The sequence below is a fragment of the Hippichthys cyanospilos genome, chromosome 1 (genome assembly GCF_059441005.1).
Source record: "Hippichthys cyanospilos isolate Australia breed blue-spotted pipefish chromosome 1, RoL_Hcya_1.0, whole genome shotgun sequence".
Taxonomy (NCBI): Eukaryota; Metazoa; Chordata; class Actinopteri; order Syngnathiformes; family Syngnathidae; genus Hippichthys; species Hippichthys cyanospilos.
The window spans coordinates 21,550,560-21,565,356 of record NC_142369.1 but is presented as its reverse complement, the minus strand read 5'-3'; the positions used below and the strand labels follow the sequence as shown (position 1 = coordinate 21,565,356).

Below are 14,797 nucleotides of genomic sequence, written 5' to 3'. Positions count from 1 at the left end.
TCTATCAGTGCAATTGATCTATGCAGTTTATGCAATTCCGATATCTATCAAACAAGTCTGTCAAATCAACACTGGACAATAATCATTTACACAATGCAGTTGTCACCAAATGCAATTCTCAAGTCCAATTGCTGTGTTTACACCTGAGCAAATGAGCAGTATCAAAGGGGATAATGAGTTTTCCTAAGAGTGTGTGTGTGTGTGTGTGTGTGTGTTTGTGGGTGCACAGAGCATGTGTGCGCACAGATTTTATGAGTACAATGAACCCCCGCAAATTCAGTTTATTATCAACCTTTTAGATTTTTGTTGTTGTTTTTTGAAAGCTGTCTTCTGTTGATACTGTAAAATGTTGTCTAGGCAGTTTCCTATAACTTGCCAAAAGTCCGTTTTTAAACATGTTAGTGGCAAAATACTGTTGACCCTCTTATATTTAATGTTTTATGAACTCATTCAAGAAAATATATTTTTGCATTTTTCTCCTTTCTTTTTTAGTAGACATTAAATTCCAGGTGGTTATTTTTATTCTTTATTTCGCTGTTTTTTGTTTGTTTGTTTTTCATATATTTTTTATCGGGGGGGCTGAAAATTGGTGGTATAAAGTACATTACCGATAAATACTGAATTACTTGTAGTACTAAAGTAATTAATTAATTTGTGAAAACAAGTACAAAAGTAATTACATACATTAGGCAATTAAATACCATAGTGAGTACATTGTGAGACTTTAGTAATCAATAATTCAGGGTTAGTTGTTCATTACTTTAGGCTCTAAAGTACTAAGACTAATCAATGCCTTGGCACATGCAAGTATGTGAATTTTTTTTTTATCGTTCAAGCCTTTCGTTCTTGAAGTTTGTGTATTTTACACTTGCATTGAGCATGAAATATATTTACTTACTGTTGATGTACATTAGTTCCATACAATACAGACTTTCACATATTTTTTCTTTTTAAAATGACATTTTTGTCATGTATCTGTTAACTGAGTCATCGTATGTGATCCCACCAGTAGCGCTGATGTAAAAATTGACCATCCATGGTTTAAACTATTAATATTTTCAAATATAATCACTGTCGGAGATGCATTTAGCACTTGCAAAAATTATCTTTATAGACCGGCTCGTCTCTGTCCATCTTGAATAATTAGGGTAATTTTGTGACTTTTCATAAATGATTTTTTTTTTTCATATGAAAATGTGTGTGTTTTGTTGCAGGTCCAACCAATGTGGAAGATTCTGCTCAGTTGTTAATGAAGGATGCGGGTGAGTCGAACCACTTTCTCTTTTCTTTATATCCTGTCACAGTGCTCATACTTCTACAGAAGGTCAGTGGTGCCGCTTTGAATGATTTAATGGCATCCAAAAGTGAATCAGATTGCCTCCCAAGAGGATACTTCTACTTAAGCGTTTGCAGTTGACACATCAGTCATCTTCTAGCAGTTTTAATAAAAAAACACAACTTGTTAATGAAGTTGTAAACTGTGTGCACTGTTGCAGATAATTGCAATTGAGAGTGTCAATGCTGTTGAAGAGAAAACTGCGTCATGAGTAAATCATAACCATTTTAACAACACTCCAAATAGAATCTGACATTAATGATACGGTTGGGTTGATAGTCCTCAACACACAATAACATCTTAAGCTTGGTGTCTGGACCAGACACTGTTGTTCATCATAAAGTATATAAAACGTTACGTGTAAATGAATAAATGGAAATCAGGACTAGAGGGGAACACGGAGTGAGTGGATTGTCACTCATGTTCCATCCCACTCCCTCAGGGGAAGGGAAAAAAAAAATCCTGTCTTGTCCTACTGAAAAAACCTTTCATCCTATTCATCTACTTTTGAGAATGACACCTACTCCTTAATTGCTCCAATTTTAGAGGTCAGCTACAAAAAAAAAAACATCTGTCTAAGTTTTTTTTTTCTTCCAACTGCATAATTCTACTCCTGTCGACTTTTTATCTTGCACTGTCCCAATCCCGTGATTAAAAGTAAAATTAAATTTCCTTCTGTAAAGTGTTGTTTAAAATAATAAAGTGAAGGCTGATCGTAAACCTACGGGCTCCGCTTTTGCTCAACGTGAGATTGCCGTTTATCCTAATGACAACTTTTATGTTTATCCCACTTTGGGTCTAACACGCAAATGTTGTTTATTCCAAGGGCAACTTTTATCTTTATCCCTTATGACCGTGTTAAGATACAGACTTGCCTATCAGTGACTCTACGTCACTGTGTCCAGGAAGCATTAATGAGCAAATAGAGCTGCCTGCCACCATGGTCTTTCTGACAAAGTTTCCGTAGCTCTTGTAAGCTTGCGCCAATAAAGCCAGTGTAACCAAAATACAATTGGATGCTATTTTTCCTGATGAATCATTCATATTTTTCCTTCAGAGTTCCAGAGGTACACTTTAAGTTGTAATCTATTATGATTATGTTTACATACTGTGCAGTACATATGTTGAAAGAGGGATGAGCAGAGTTTCTACAAAATGCTCTTATTTCCTTATCAGTTAAAAAAAAATCTGTTGATGCAAGATCATGTTCTGTGGTAAAAAAAAAATCTAAAATTTAAAGGGACAGTGTGTAAGTTTCAGACCATTTTTCATTAAGAAGGAATACATGAAATGATTGTTAATTTGCAAATGAATGTGTTCTCGATGACCAACAGTATATTTTAAATATAATCATAGGTCTAGTTATCATTAAATGATATTACATGGTAGGTGGCACTTCTCTGGAGGCGGCCATGTTTGTTATAGCTACGGACAATGGTAAATGCAGCACCTGCAGCACCTCCTGCTGTCCGTAATGAAAAACGGTATGAATCTTACACACTATCCCTTTAATACATATCAAAAAAGATATTGCTAATATCAGGAGAGAAAAAAGTAAAACTTCTTTTGAATGTCATAGTCATCTTTTTCTAAGGGGAACATAATTGGATTTCCCAACTCCCATTTTTTTTTTTCGAATTTAGGCTGGCTGATATGGCAAGCACACATTGTTGCAACTTTGTCCCTCTATTTTGTCATGTTGCCACTCCTGTACAGCAACATTATAAAGGGTTGGAAAAAGGTAGCTGCGTAAAAATAGCACACTTATTCAAACTCAGAGGACAGACCCTCATCAACATCAGCATGAAAAGACACCTAAATTGACTTTTCACCCAATAATTAGACGTCTATTTACCGTGTCCATTATCTATTTAATTGCTTGGAAGAAGTTAGTTGAACAAAACGCGCTATTAGGAGAGTTTCCGACTTTCCTGACAGTTCCATTAACCTGTCTTGAATACACAACCTCTGGCAGTGTTTCGTTGATAAGAGTCCAAGTGCTTGGTTCAGCACCTTCAGCCCATCTGTCTGGTCTGACTCTTTGTGCTTGCGCATCAGTTAGTCAGGATGAGAGCAAATGTGACCAAGAGGCATGGAACTACCCAAGCTGCACAAGCCACTTGCATCCCATTTATTTATTTATTTTTCCTCCCTTAGAGGCATATGTGCACACCACAGTCCTGTTGCCATCGACATTAGAAGACATTAACTTGGCGTCCTGCTTCCACAATAGCGGGAGCCCTGCAGTCATCGACATCCTAAATGCTTCAGTGACTGCATGATTTCCCTGTTTCTACAAGGACATGGGCCATATAGCTACATTATAATCTACAATTTTTTTGTCGCCGTAGTTTTAAGCCTTGTTTTTACAATCATGACATTACAGCAAATTCCCATTCCACGGCATATCTGATTTATCCATCCCTTAGATCCATCCATGTTAGATGGAGCCTTTTTCATCTTACTCAGACGCAGGTTACACAATCAACCGAAGGGCACATGCAGACAAGCAATTCACAAACACATACATGCAATTTGGAGTCTTTTTGCCTGTGGATGTGAGAAACTGAAGTTTGTACAGAGAAAACCCTTGGAAGCACAGGGAAAATCTGCCGAAATTAATATCCAAATCCCTCATCTCTAAACAATCAGATATGCTAACCAGTTGTTCAGCTTGTTGCTCCAAGGTGGTTTAATACCAAGAATAAGTATGTGTGTTGTTATTAATGTTTTTTTCCAAGGCTATTTCAAAGATGTTTTGAGGAGCATCATTTTCCCTGAGCCAGTGTCTGACTTAAATGAAATCTTCACCCACACAATAGGGGGTCATATGTTTCCGTAAATTGAATAACATACTGTTGCGGTTTTGGAGGGGATGAAGTGGGGCGGAAACAAGACAAGTTGCGAGGCAATGCACATGCGCATAGACGCAAATGCTGAAACTTGCAACATTAAAATGATTTAAATTTTCAATGCTTTATTTTTTTTGATACAGCTCAATATGAATTTGCCGAAAAACTCATCACTATCCGACACGCCAAATAGCTTCTCCCATTTCAATCCAGGACGTCCTTCTCCTTCCTGCTTGTCATTTGCGCAAGCATCACTCAACATTACTCATCCACAGGTAGTCATCTTCGGACCCGTCCAATTTATTTGAATTGGAAGTCTCCACAAGTGCTTCACTGAAACCTTAGTTACCCAAGTGACGGCCGTAGCGGGATAAGAGTGTGGATCGGTTGCTCCTTGCTGCGATTCTCCCTCCACCTGATGAAATCCACGCATGTTCTCGCATTTTGTGTTGCACGGACAAGTCAAGGCATCTTTTCCTTTTCATAATGGATTGGCAATATATCATTACATTTTACAGCAACAATCACCACATTGTGTTTTGTGTTTAAGTTTGCATGTAGTTTTACTTTTTTTTTTCTAAATGGCCTACAGCCCCGCACCTACAGAAGACATGTACACACATATTGGTAGTCCGTACCTTCAAAACAAAATAAATACGTAATGGAAAATGATCATCTTTTTTTGCTTTCAAACATATTTTATACAACATCGTTTACAGTTTTCAATTGAATCCTATATTGTCCTGTAACATGCTAAATCAAATCCTGTCCATGCGGTAATTGACAATCAGCACACCATGTCATTTCCTTGATAGTTATCCTTTTTATTGGTGGTTTTTTTTTTTTTTTTTTTTTTTTTTTTTTTTTTTTACTGAGTCACCGCTAAACTTTTTCAGATTCTCTGTTAGTTCCATGCTGAAGCTCATGCCAAAAATGTACTACTGCCAAATTGGCTTCATTTAGTTTATCTTGACTTTGCTTGTCTTTTGAAGTTGAAGGACAGATTGTTCAGCTCATCTGAATAGTGGTGTGGAGCTGTTCCTCTGTTGCATCCTTAAGCTTCATTTTTTAAAAACATGTCCACATACAGTACATTAAATCTCATAATTCTTTTTAAATCAAATGCCATACAAAACTGAAATGGCTCATTTACCTCTTGAATATGAAACTAGAATTTGTTGACTGCTTTTTCTCTTATCAACAGTGTTCAATGCAGTGGGACTGGCTGCCTTTGAGCTGTTTGACAATGTGGACTTTGACCAGTGGTTCAAGAATCAGCTTCTCGGGGAACTGCAAGTTAGTCATCACAGGTGACATTACATTTTTGTTTCAAATTCGAATTTCTTATAACCATCATTGGACAGAATCATTGTACTGCATTTTTAGCACTTTTCAATAGACTCCAAAAACACATTGTTTAATTAATCATTAACATTGCATTATCAAAAAGAGAGCAAGCCATTTTCAACACTTAAGATAGGTGGATTTTTTATTTACAGTAATCCCTCGCTGTATCGTGGTTCATCTTTCAAGGGTTCGCTGCTTTACGCGTTTTTTTACAATGTGGACATTTTTTAATCCTGATTGGCTCAGGGGCTTTACTGTTGTCTCGAAATAAAATATTGACGCTGTACTGTATTGGTTTTTCGCTTGTCAATTTATTACAAAATGCAAGAGGATCCAAAAGCTTGCTTTCGTCTCTCCTGTGTCTCTGTGTCTCTCTCCTGTGTCTGAGTGCGCTCAGCTCAGCACACAGGTTGCCAACGTGCTAGTAAGCACATTGATTCACAACTTGGTCCCCGGGAGCCGATCGCGTGACTCGTAGTCGTGCCGAGAGCAAACGCAGACACCCGGGCGGTGTGTCTACATATAGAGAGCAACGGAGAAATGCACAGCTTTGGAAATCTGACTTTTACCTAGATTTCTTTTGTAATAAATTGAACTTTCAAGTGTATTGTTACGATATAAGAGGCTTTACTTTAATTCGATGTCCGGGCATATCCATTTATAAAAATCTTCTTGCTCAGAAAAAAAAAAAAGAGCTAAAAAATTACTCATAACAATGTGTGGGTTCAGGAAGAAGAGGCATAGCTGGGACTGTGAAATGAGTGACAGTGTTTCCAACTTTGTATTACTATATTAAAATGGTTGTTTTAAACAAATTTGGGGCTTTAAAACAGGTTTTGATTTTTGGTTTTATTCCATGGTTTAGTATTGCATTGTAAAGAAATTAAAAAAAATAAAGCTGGCTACTTCACGGATTTCACTTTGCGCGTGTTATTTTTGGAATGTAACCCCCGCGATAAACGAAGGATTACAGTATTTATTCATTTTTAAGTAATAAGCATAACCACAGATGTGGAGTGACCAGTAGTCTAGATTTATATATATAAAAAAAAAAGAAATGTAAGGGTTCTGGCCCGCCACCAGCAATTCATATTAAATATGCATTCCTTGCAATTTAGCTCACACACAATACTAATAATAATATTAAGAAGAAACATTCACTTTGAGATCATCACCATTTTTTTTATTTGTATAAGGTTTTCTATTCTTTTTCTTTGCAAGCAATTTATTGACCCCCCTCACTCCAAAAAGAAAAAAAAAACTGTGTGTGTGTGTGTGTGTGTGTGTGTGTGTGTGTGTGTGTGTGTGTATATATATATATATATATATATATATATATATATATATATATATATATATATTGAAGGAATCTAGAAAAAAGCCTCTTGCCTTAAACTAGTTCCTAGCGTGTTCGTTTTTGTTGAAAGATCGCCCATACCACAACATAGTGAAACAATTGATTTAATCCAGACAGAGTGGGAAAGTACACGAGGCCTCGGGCCAGTCCTGCCGCGGGTCGGAGCAGAAAATGGCAACGTTTCACATTCAACATTCAGTTCTTATACCCTTCCGGGTCATCTAGTCCCACTGTGGATTGCAAGTGTGTGTGTGTGTGCGTGCACGTGCGTGCACGTGCGTGCGTGCCTGTCGGTCGGTGTGTGCGTGTGTGTGCATGTGCGTGCGTGTCTGTCGGTGTGTGCGTGTGTGTGTGTGCACGTGCGTGCGTGTCTGTCGGTGTGTGCGTGTGTGCGTGCGTGGGGGTCTGTTTGCGTGGGGATGGTGTCTTCAAAAGTCTTTGTTCTGCCGGCCATTCTTTGAAGCGGGAGGAAGTCTGAGCACCATAAAACCCTGACTGATATCTTCTCTTGAAGGCCACACCTAGCCTTTTGTTCCTGGTGTAAAGTTGGTCGGGGGATGCCATCTGTTCCTTTTGGAGGTGCCGACTTGTCCCCACTTCCCCTGGGCCAGGACCATATCTGCTTTATACTGACATTACATCGTCTCAATCTTTATTAGAATAATACAGTTCCATGTACACACTATTTTATTGATATATTGAATTTGAAAAATATGAATTTCCTTCAATATATATATATATATATATATATATATATATATATATATATATATACACACACACACACACTATATTAAAATGTGAAAAAAAACAGTGTTGCCATCAAGGTTTTATGTTGATGACATTTTGAGCCCGGAACAAATGGATTCACTTTATTACCTAATAATTAATTAGAAGAGCCTGTCACAGAATGGATTATACTGGACCGACTGTACCGTGGGGTGACTGTACCGTCTACAGTACGTGACGTATTCTGACACACATACACTTAAAATCCGAGGTTGGTTTTGTTTCCACTCAATTATTAGTTGGCTTCTAATTTGATATATGGTGTGTTTGAATCATTAACAATGTTCACAATATTGCATATTTAACATTCTTAATAGAGTAACTCCAGCCATTGTCTATTGACCTTTGTTATGCCATTGATCCAAATAATCACCACAACTAGTGTATGCCAAATGCATTATTAATATACATGCAGCTGCAAAACAACCTCTGCTGCGTCCACTCATTTGCTCCCAGACTAGTGACACAGCACTTGAGGAGGCAATGCAACCTCAGTCGTCACGCTCACAGACCGTCTGCAGACCCAGGCAGTGAGCCGGGAGATGAGCACATTTAAAAAGTGATGAGAAAGAGGGAGAGCGGCTGGTGTGAGTGATATGAAGAACAAAGGAGCGCCCTGCAGGCACAAATGCCAGGGCAATCAAAGTACCAACCCGGCAGCACTCCAAAGATCAGCCACTCAGGCAGCTGCGCACGTCAGAGAGCTGGTGGTCTGATGTCACTCTGACACTGTTGCACAGGAGCTACAATTTCCCCTTCATATCACAAAACTTACTTAGCATTAAAAAGAATACAAAAAAAACTTGAAATCTCAAAATTCCCATTTGATATAAATGCAACAGGGGATTCTATTGCTCGTTAATATGGCTGCGCGTATATTACACTTCTCGGGTTCACATACAAGAGGTTACTGTGGACAACTTGAACAGGAGAGTTTTCTTTTCTGTTTGTCATCCTTAACAACTACCTCTCCTGCCACTGACCTCCTGCCTCCTCCACTCTCTCTTTCTCGCTCTCTCTCCAGACACACTATACACGCAACACTATTTTAACATTTAATAGGGCGTTTTTGAAGCGCTTGGAATGTTTTTTTATGTAAAACACGATTCATAATATGACAAAAATCATGGATATAAAAAAGAAATATTACAAAAATAAGCCGTTTCAAAACCTATACACCATATATTGGAAAATGAGTGTCGTATTGCAATATGCATATTGCGTCACTCACCATTACATTATATCAATATATCGATATTATCGCCAGACAGAAGAGGAAATTTGATTTTGAGTTTGAACTCGTATTTGACGTTGCAGTATTTGTTGGTGTTATTTTGAAAATATCCATTTATCCAACCATCCATTTTCTATCAATAGTTTGGTTCTAAACAGGCAGGCATGTTTGGTCTGTTGAAGATAGGATGTTGCTTTAAGCAGGCATTTAAAAAAAAAAAGTGAATGCAAAGTTACTACGAATCAAACCAACTGTAAAAACTTGCATATACGTACCAGCTTTCTGCATAAATACAGTATCTGATGTTACGACCATGGTGGATAGGTCGCACAGTGGTTAGCACGTCCGCCTCACAGTTCAGGGACCCGAGTTCAAATCCACCTCGCTTTGGCCTTCCTGTATCGAGTTTGCACATTCTCGCCAAGCCCACGTGGGTTCTCTCGGGGCACTCCTGCTTCCCCACACTCCAAAAACATGCATGCCTTGCTGGCAACCAGTACAGGTTGTCCCCCGCCTACTGCCCATATCCATTTAGAAAATGGATGGATGGATGTTATGGCCTGCAGCTTATAGGTGTACTGTAGTCACAGACCTCCTGCTGCTTTTTTTTCCCTTGTTCTTGTGTGCTGAATCAGGAAAAGACATGTTTCTGTCAGGTTATACAAGTTTCTTGAGGTGTTTGAAGAGACTTTGCTGTGCATATTTAGATTCGTCATGAATATTGAAGTGGCCTTTTTTTCATCTCTTTTGCAGGAGTGTTAGTTTTTTTTTCCTTCTGTAGCAATTATCAGCGTGTGTCTGTGGTCTCTCGTGCATGCATAGCTGTGCGTATGCTTTGCACATGCAGAGGCTGGCATGCAAGTTTCCACTGGTGTGCATTATTCAGTGGTGAATATACGTGCTGCTGTAACATTTGAGAAGAAAAACATGCTTCTGAGAAGACTATCTTCAGTCACCGAGTTGAAGGACAACTCACTTAGAACTGTAGCTGTTCTGTTGTACTCTTAAAACACTCTAGACTTTAGTATTAGATTTATATACATTGAATCGAAACACGTTTTGGGACTATGATTACAGTGACGCATTAAATCATTGCTGAAATAGGTCTTCTACCTGGCAGGCAAATAATAATATAAGCCCCTCTGCCGGCCTCTGCCAAGAGTCTCAAATCAAATCTGCTTTTCTGGCAACTATACCAGTTTCTTAACCTGCTCTTTGCATAAAAGGTCGACTGTATAGAAAAAAGGAGTACATACAGGCAAATCTCTACTCTCAGTCCGTCCAGGCTTTCTCTGATTAATACAAAGAATTGTCTATCCATCCATCCATTTTCTAGAGCCGCTTATTGTAAAAAAAAAAAAAAAAAAAGAGACTGTGAAAAAAAAAAAAAGTTGGGCACAACATTTTGCCCATGCATGCCTACAAAACTTTCAGAATGTAGCTGAAAACTCCATCTGCTGCAGGTCTCGCGAAACCTATGGGCCACCGTGCCCCAAACAGATGTCGACTTGGACCAGAAGTGGTACAATGTTGTGGCCAAATGCACTGATGAGAGTCCAGGTGCACCACATGACAGTTGGAGCCTCTTCATCAACAAGATGCTCAATGTCCTGTTGTCCTTGGTTTACTCTTCTAATCGTCATTAAAAACTATTTAACCTACTTAGGGTTTTGCTTAAAAAAATGGAAGTGACTTTAACAAAATGATGATTGGATGATTGTTAGGACTATGAAATCAAGTATGCAATCAAATTAAGAACCAAAGATTATTTCCTCTGTAACACAAAGGTTTTGATTAATAGCGTCCACGGACGCGCTGCTTGTTGCACTGAACCAAACCAAAAAGGCCGGATATAGCTGCAACTATGTGAACCTTCTCATAGTTACACACCATCATTAGATGACATCACTGCAAACGTTTGTTGTAATTTATAGAACCAAACCATGGTCGGAGAATTTGCAGACTGCTATCTGTTAAATGAAATTGAATTTGGGTAGAGGTAATTTATCCTTATTGGATTGCCATGCTCACTGATAGAAGTTGGGAAGTATGAGGGCTGATCGTTTTAACGAAAGTCAACTCGTCAATGCAAAATTAAAATATGACTTATCCACATCCATCATTTGTGCCTGAAATATCTCCCCGGTACTATTGCTGCTGTTGGAAATTGGAAAACAAGTTTTACCTTGTCACCAAAATAAATTCCCGCGTGTTCGTTTAATTTCCATTAAAAGGTAATTACTGAACATTAAAGAAGTATAAAATACATTGAAATACAATTAAGAAGATACTCACTTTTGATTGCAATTTGAGCCAAGCTTCATCTCCAAAGTCCAATAAGCACAAAGACAGAATTCTGGGCGTTTTTTTTTTTTTTTTTGCATGAGAGTACTGACTTGCAGACAAGTTGGGGAGGAAAAACGCACATCTACTGTAGAAAATCCAGCCCAAGATTATATAGTTACAGCTTGTCAACAATTTGGTGTGATGCAGTCTGGCTTGTTTTCGTCGGCATGGCCTCCACTCTGCTTGGAGCTACATCCTGCAAATATAGCCAAAAACCTTCGCCTGTCTCCCTTTTCCATTGACAGCCATCTTCAACAAACTTTTTTTTACTGTTCTTGAGCAGAAACATCATCTCTCCGCCAGCTTTCCTAAAAGCTGAACGTCCCTGATAAGGCACCCCAATTCTTTCTAAACCCAGTATTCACGTTAAAACACATTGCAGGATTACATAAGTATATATTTTACTCATTGAAGACACAAAATCATTTCCCCATTCCCGCACATTTTCCACCCAGTTTCCCTGTGAACAAAATGACCTTTGTGACTCTACTTGATTAATACACTAAACTTGGTACATGAACAATGACTGCTAATTTAAGTAACTTTAGCTATAAAAATAACTGCAATCTGTAACAAAGTATGATCAAAATATATGTAAAATTACACAAATGCCACACGTTCTTATAACATACAAATGAAAAAGTAATATACAAATAACATAAATGCATGGTAGATTGAAATAAAGGTCTGTGAATTATCTGGGCTCGTGAATTTTCCACCCTTCACTGCTTTAGCCAAGAACAAGCTTTTGTGTCCTCCAGGCATTGCTGGATATACTGTAGTCTCCATTGTTACGTTTGGCGAGCATATAGTACATGCGGTAGAATATGGTGGAAGACTGACATTTTTACTTCGAATTTTTATGGACTTGCCTTTTTTATTTGTAATAAAAGAAGTCTTGTACTCACAAATGGTTTATGAAAACTTACATGCTGTTAATATGCCAGTATTTCAAACATTTTATTTTTTTATAATTGATTTGTTTGGTGGGTAACATCATACTCTTTGCAAAATGGAACATGAGTTGCAACATGTTTAAGGTAAGTCAAAATTGTGCCACCTGATGTCATAATGTTTGTTTTACATAATTATGAGGAGTTATAACTATGTAAGACATAATTCAATAGCACTGCCGTTGCCATTTGCTCATGGCATTAGTCGCATGTAACATTTATTACTTTGTATCATTTAAAACTCAGCGGGGTCCAATCTCAATGAATTTTTTTGGTCAAACGTCCAGGTCTCAAAATGTTTTGATTTAGAGTTTGGTTTAACTGGTTGCATGACAGTCATACTGTCGACAACCATTCACACTTGCTTCCACCAATGGAAAATACCTGGACAGGTGCGGGGAGACGCCATACAGACGCCACACAGCAAAGATCGAAGCCTGCATTGGATTCCATAGCCTTTTTACAATCGGTTTTATTTTCTTTAATTCATTGTTTAGTTGACTCTTCACCTTACATTTTCAACTACATTCTAAATACAACATGATTGCTCAAGCTGTTTCATGCTCAAAACCATCAACACAGAAAGGACAAGCCAGATGGTGGTCTTCTTTGCATAAAATCTTCGAATCAAGTGGCTCTCCCTTATAAATTCAAAATATTTTGTCAACACAGTAGAAGCTGCCATTTCCAGTAAACACTATTTCCATAGCAAGAGGGCAAAAAAGTGCTGTTTTCATGTATTTTATAGGGAAGACATGGATTAATGGATTTCAACTGTTGTTGCTTATTTCTGCCTTTTACTTTTGCAACCCTTTTACTATATTTCAAAAGCTTCAAAATTGCATTGCTGAATAGACAATATGCCATGATCATTTTTATGGATATTTCAAAAATGTTTATACTAGCAAAAAAAAAAAAAAAAAGTCTCCCTTCCACCTCTCACTTGCATGCTGGCACACCTTTTTCTCAGACATTATTTAAAGATGCAAAATGAGCCAGTGCAATTTATTTCAAGTTTGATAAATCAAATTGCGTGCTAAATAGTTTTTTTGCATATATAACTCCTGCAATGCACAAGACAAACTCTGAAACATTGAGAGGGCTAAAAATGCTGTCAAAGGACAAGCTTTCAAATGTTTTTGCGCGCAGTAAAGTTTGTACCCGTCTTACACTTGCAAAACTTTCATTGATCACATGCAACACAGGTACCAAGAGTGTTCACTCGCAACTTAGCGATAGCGGTTTGGGAAACTTGGAGATTTGTCGGCTTCACTTCTGAATGTTTACCAACACTGCATGAGTGAAGTTCTTTGTGTTTTTTGTTTGTTTAAGAATATACCACGACGAATGATTGATCTGCCTGTGATATCGTTTGCACGATACTTAATATGCTCAATTTGAGCGTTTTTTTGCAGCCTGTTTAATGAGAGCGCTATTCCCGATGCCATTTTTCTCTGGCACTGTTGTACCTGCTTGATCATGTCTTTAATTGGATGATCCTCTGTTCTCTTCGCTTGATCCTGAAGAGTACACTCCATTTAGGCTCATTAATGTACAGTAAATAGCGGTAAATCAAATGTGTTAAGCTTATAATTTCAAAACACTACTATTTTACAACTATTTTCTTTAATTGTACCACACCAGCTGTAGCTTCCAAGCAAGTGATAATCAAAGCTAAAAGAGATAGAATATAATTTAGTTATAGCACTCAGCATTGAATAACAGCAGAGCAGTGCTGCTTAGTCATCAAACTGACTGCTGGATCGTCTGGTTATTCATCATTTAACATATTTTCTTTCTGAAAATTCATCCACATGTATCCACAGATGCTGCTGCATCTGTTAAAATCATGTTGTTTACAATCCTCTGTCTATTAACACAATATTTGTTGCACTCTTTCTGCGGTATGATGTTTAGGAATCTCACCTACCCAAGATAATAGAGTCCTCTATCTCTCCCATTTTTGACTTGATGATTCACTCAATTCTGTTAAAGCAGCCTGTTGATTCATTTGCTACATGCAGATATAAACAGGAGCTGGTGTTGAAGGGACGTGTTTATTCTTGGTCAAATTCTCTGCCCTTTTCTGGCAACCGTACTGTCATAACATACTCTATCCGTCTATAGGGTGAGGGAATTGCATGCAAATTGTCAACATTCAATCACAGAGTTATTTGACTGATTGATCGTGAAGCATGGGAATTTGTCCCACGTCAGTTTGATGAACCACTCTACTACGAAGTGCCTCCTATACTATTACTGCTTTGTCATCAAAAAGGTTTAATACTGTAGATAAAGTATGAATATTAAGTCGACCTTGTTAGTTAGTGTGTCTCTGGTGGAGTGCTGTCTAATCATCATAAAATATACACATTTCCACCTAGGTGCTTTTGAATTTTCTGGTGTCGGTTTTTATGTTGACAGTCCATGAATATGCTAAAGCTGAACCTATGTAGGCTGTGAGGGAAATGGGATCGGAACGCATTTACAAAGGCTATGAGACGTCAGTACATTTCTGTTCAAAAGCCAATTTTTCTCCAAATATAAAAATACTAAAATATTATATCATAACCAACATGAGCA

The 14,797-nt window shown here is 37.9% G+C and overlaps 1 protein-coding gene across 1 annotated transcript in view; it reads left to right on the top strand.

Annotated features, from left to right (window-relative positions):
• ipo11 (importin 11) overlaps nt 1-14,797 on the top strand; it is a 106,265-nt gene that overhangs the window by 39,794 nt on the left and 51,674 nt on the right. The window contains exons 14-15 of the mRNA XM_088429193.1: nt 1,215-1,262; nt 5,393-5,498. Of these exons, the coding sequence (XP_088285319.1) occupies nt 1,215-1,262; nt 5,393-5,498 (154 nt within the window). The remainder of the gene's footprint in view (nt 1-1,214; nt 1,263-5,392; nt 5,499-14,797) is intronic.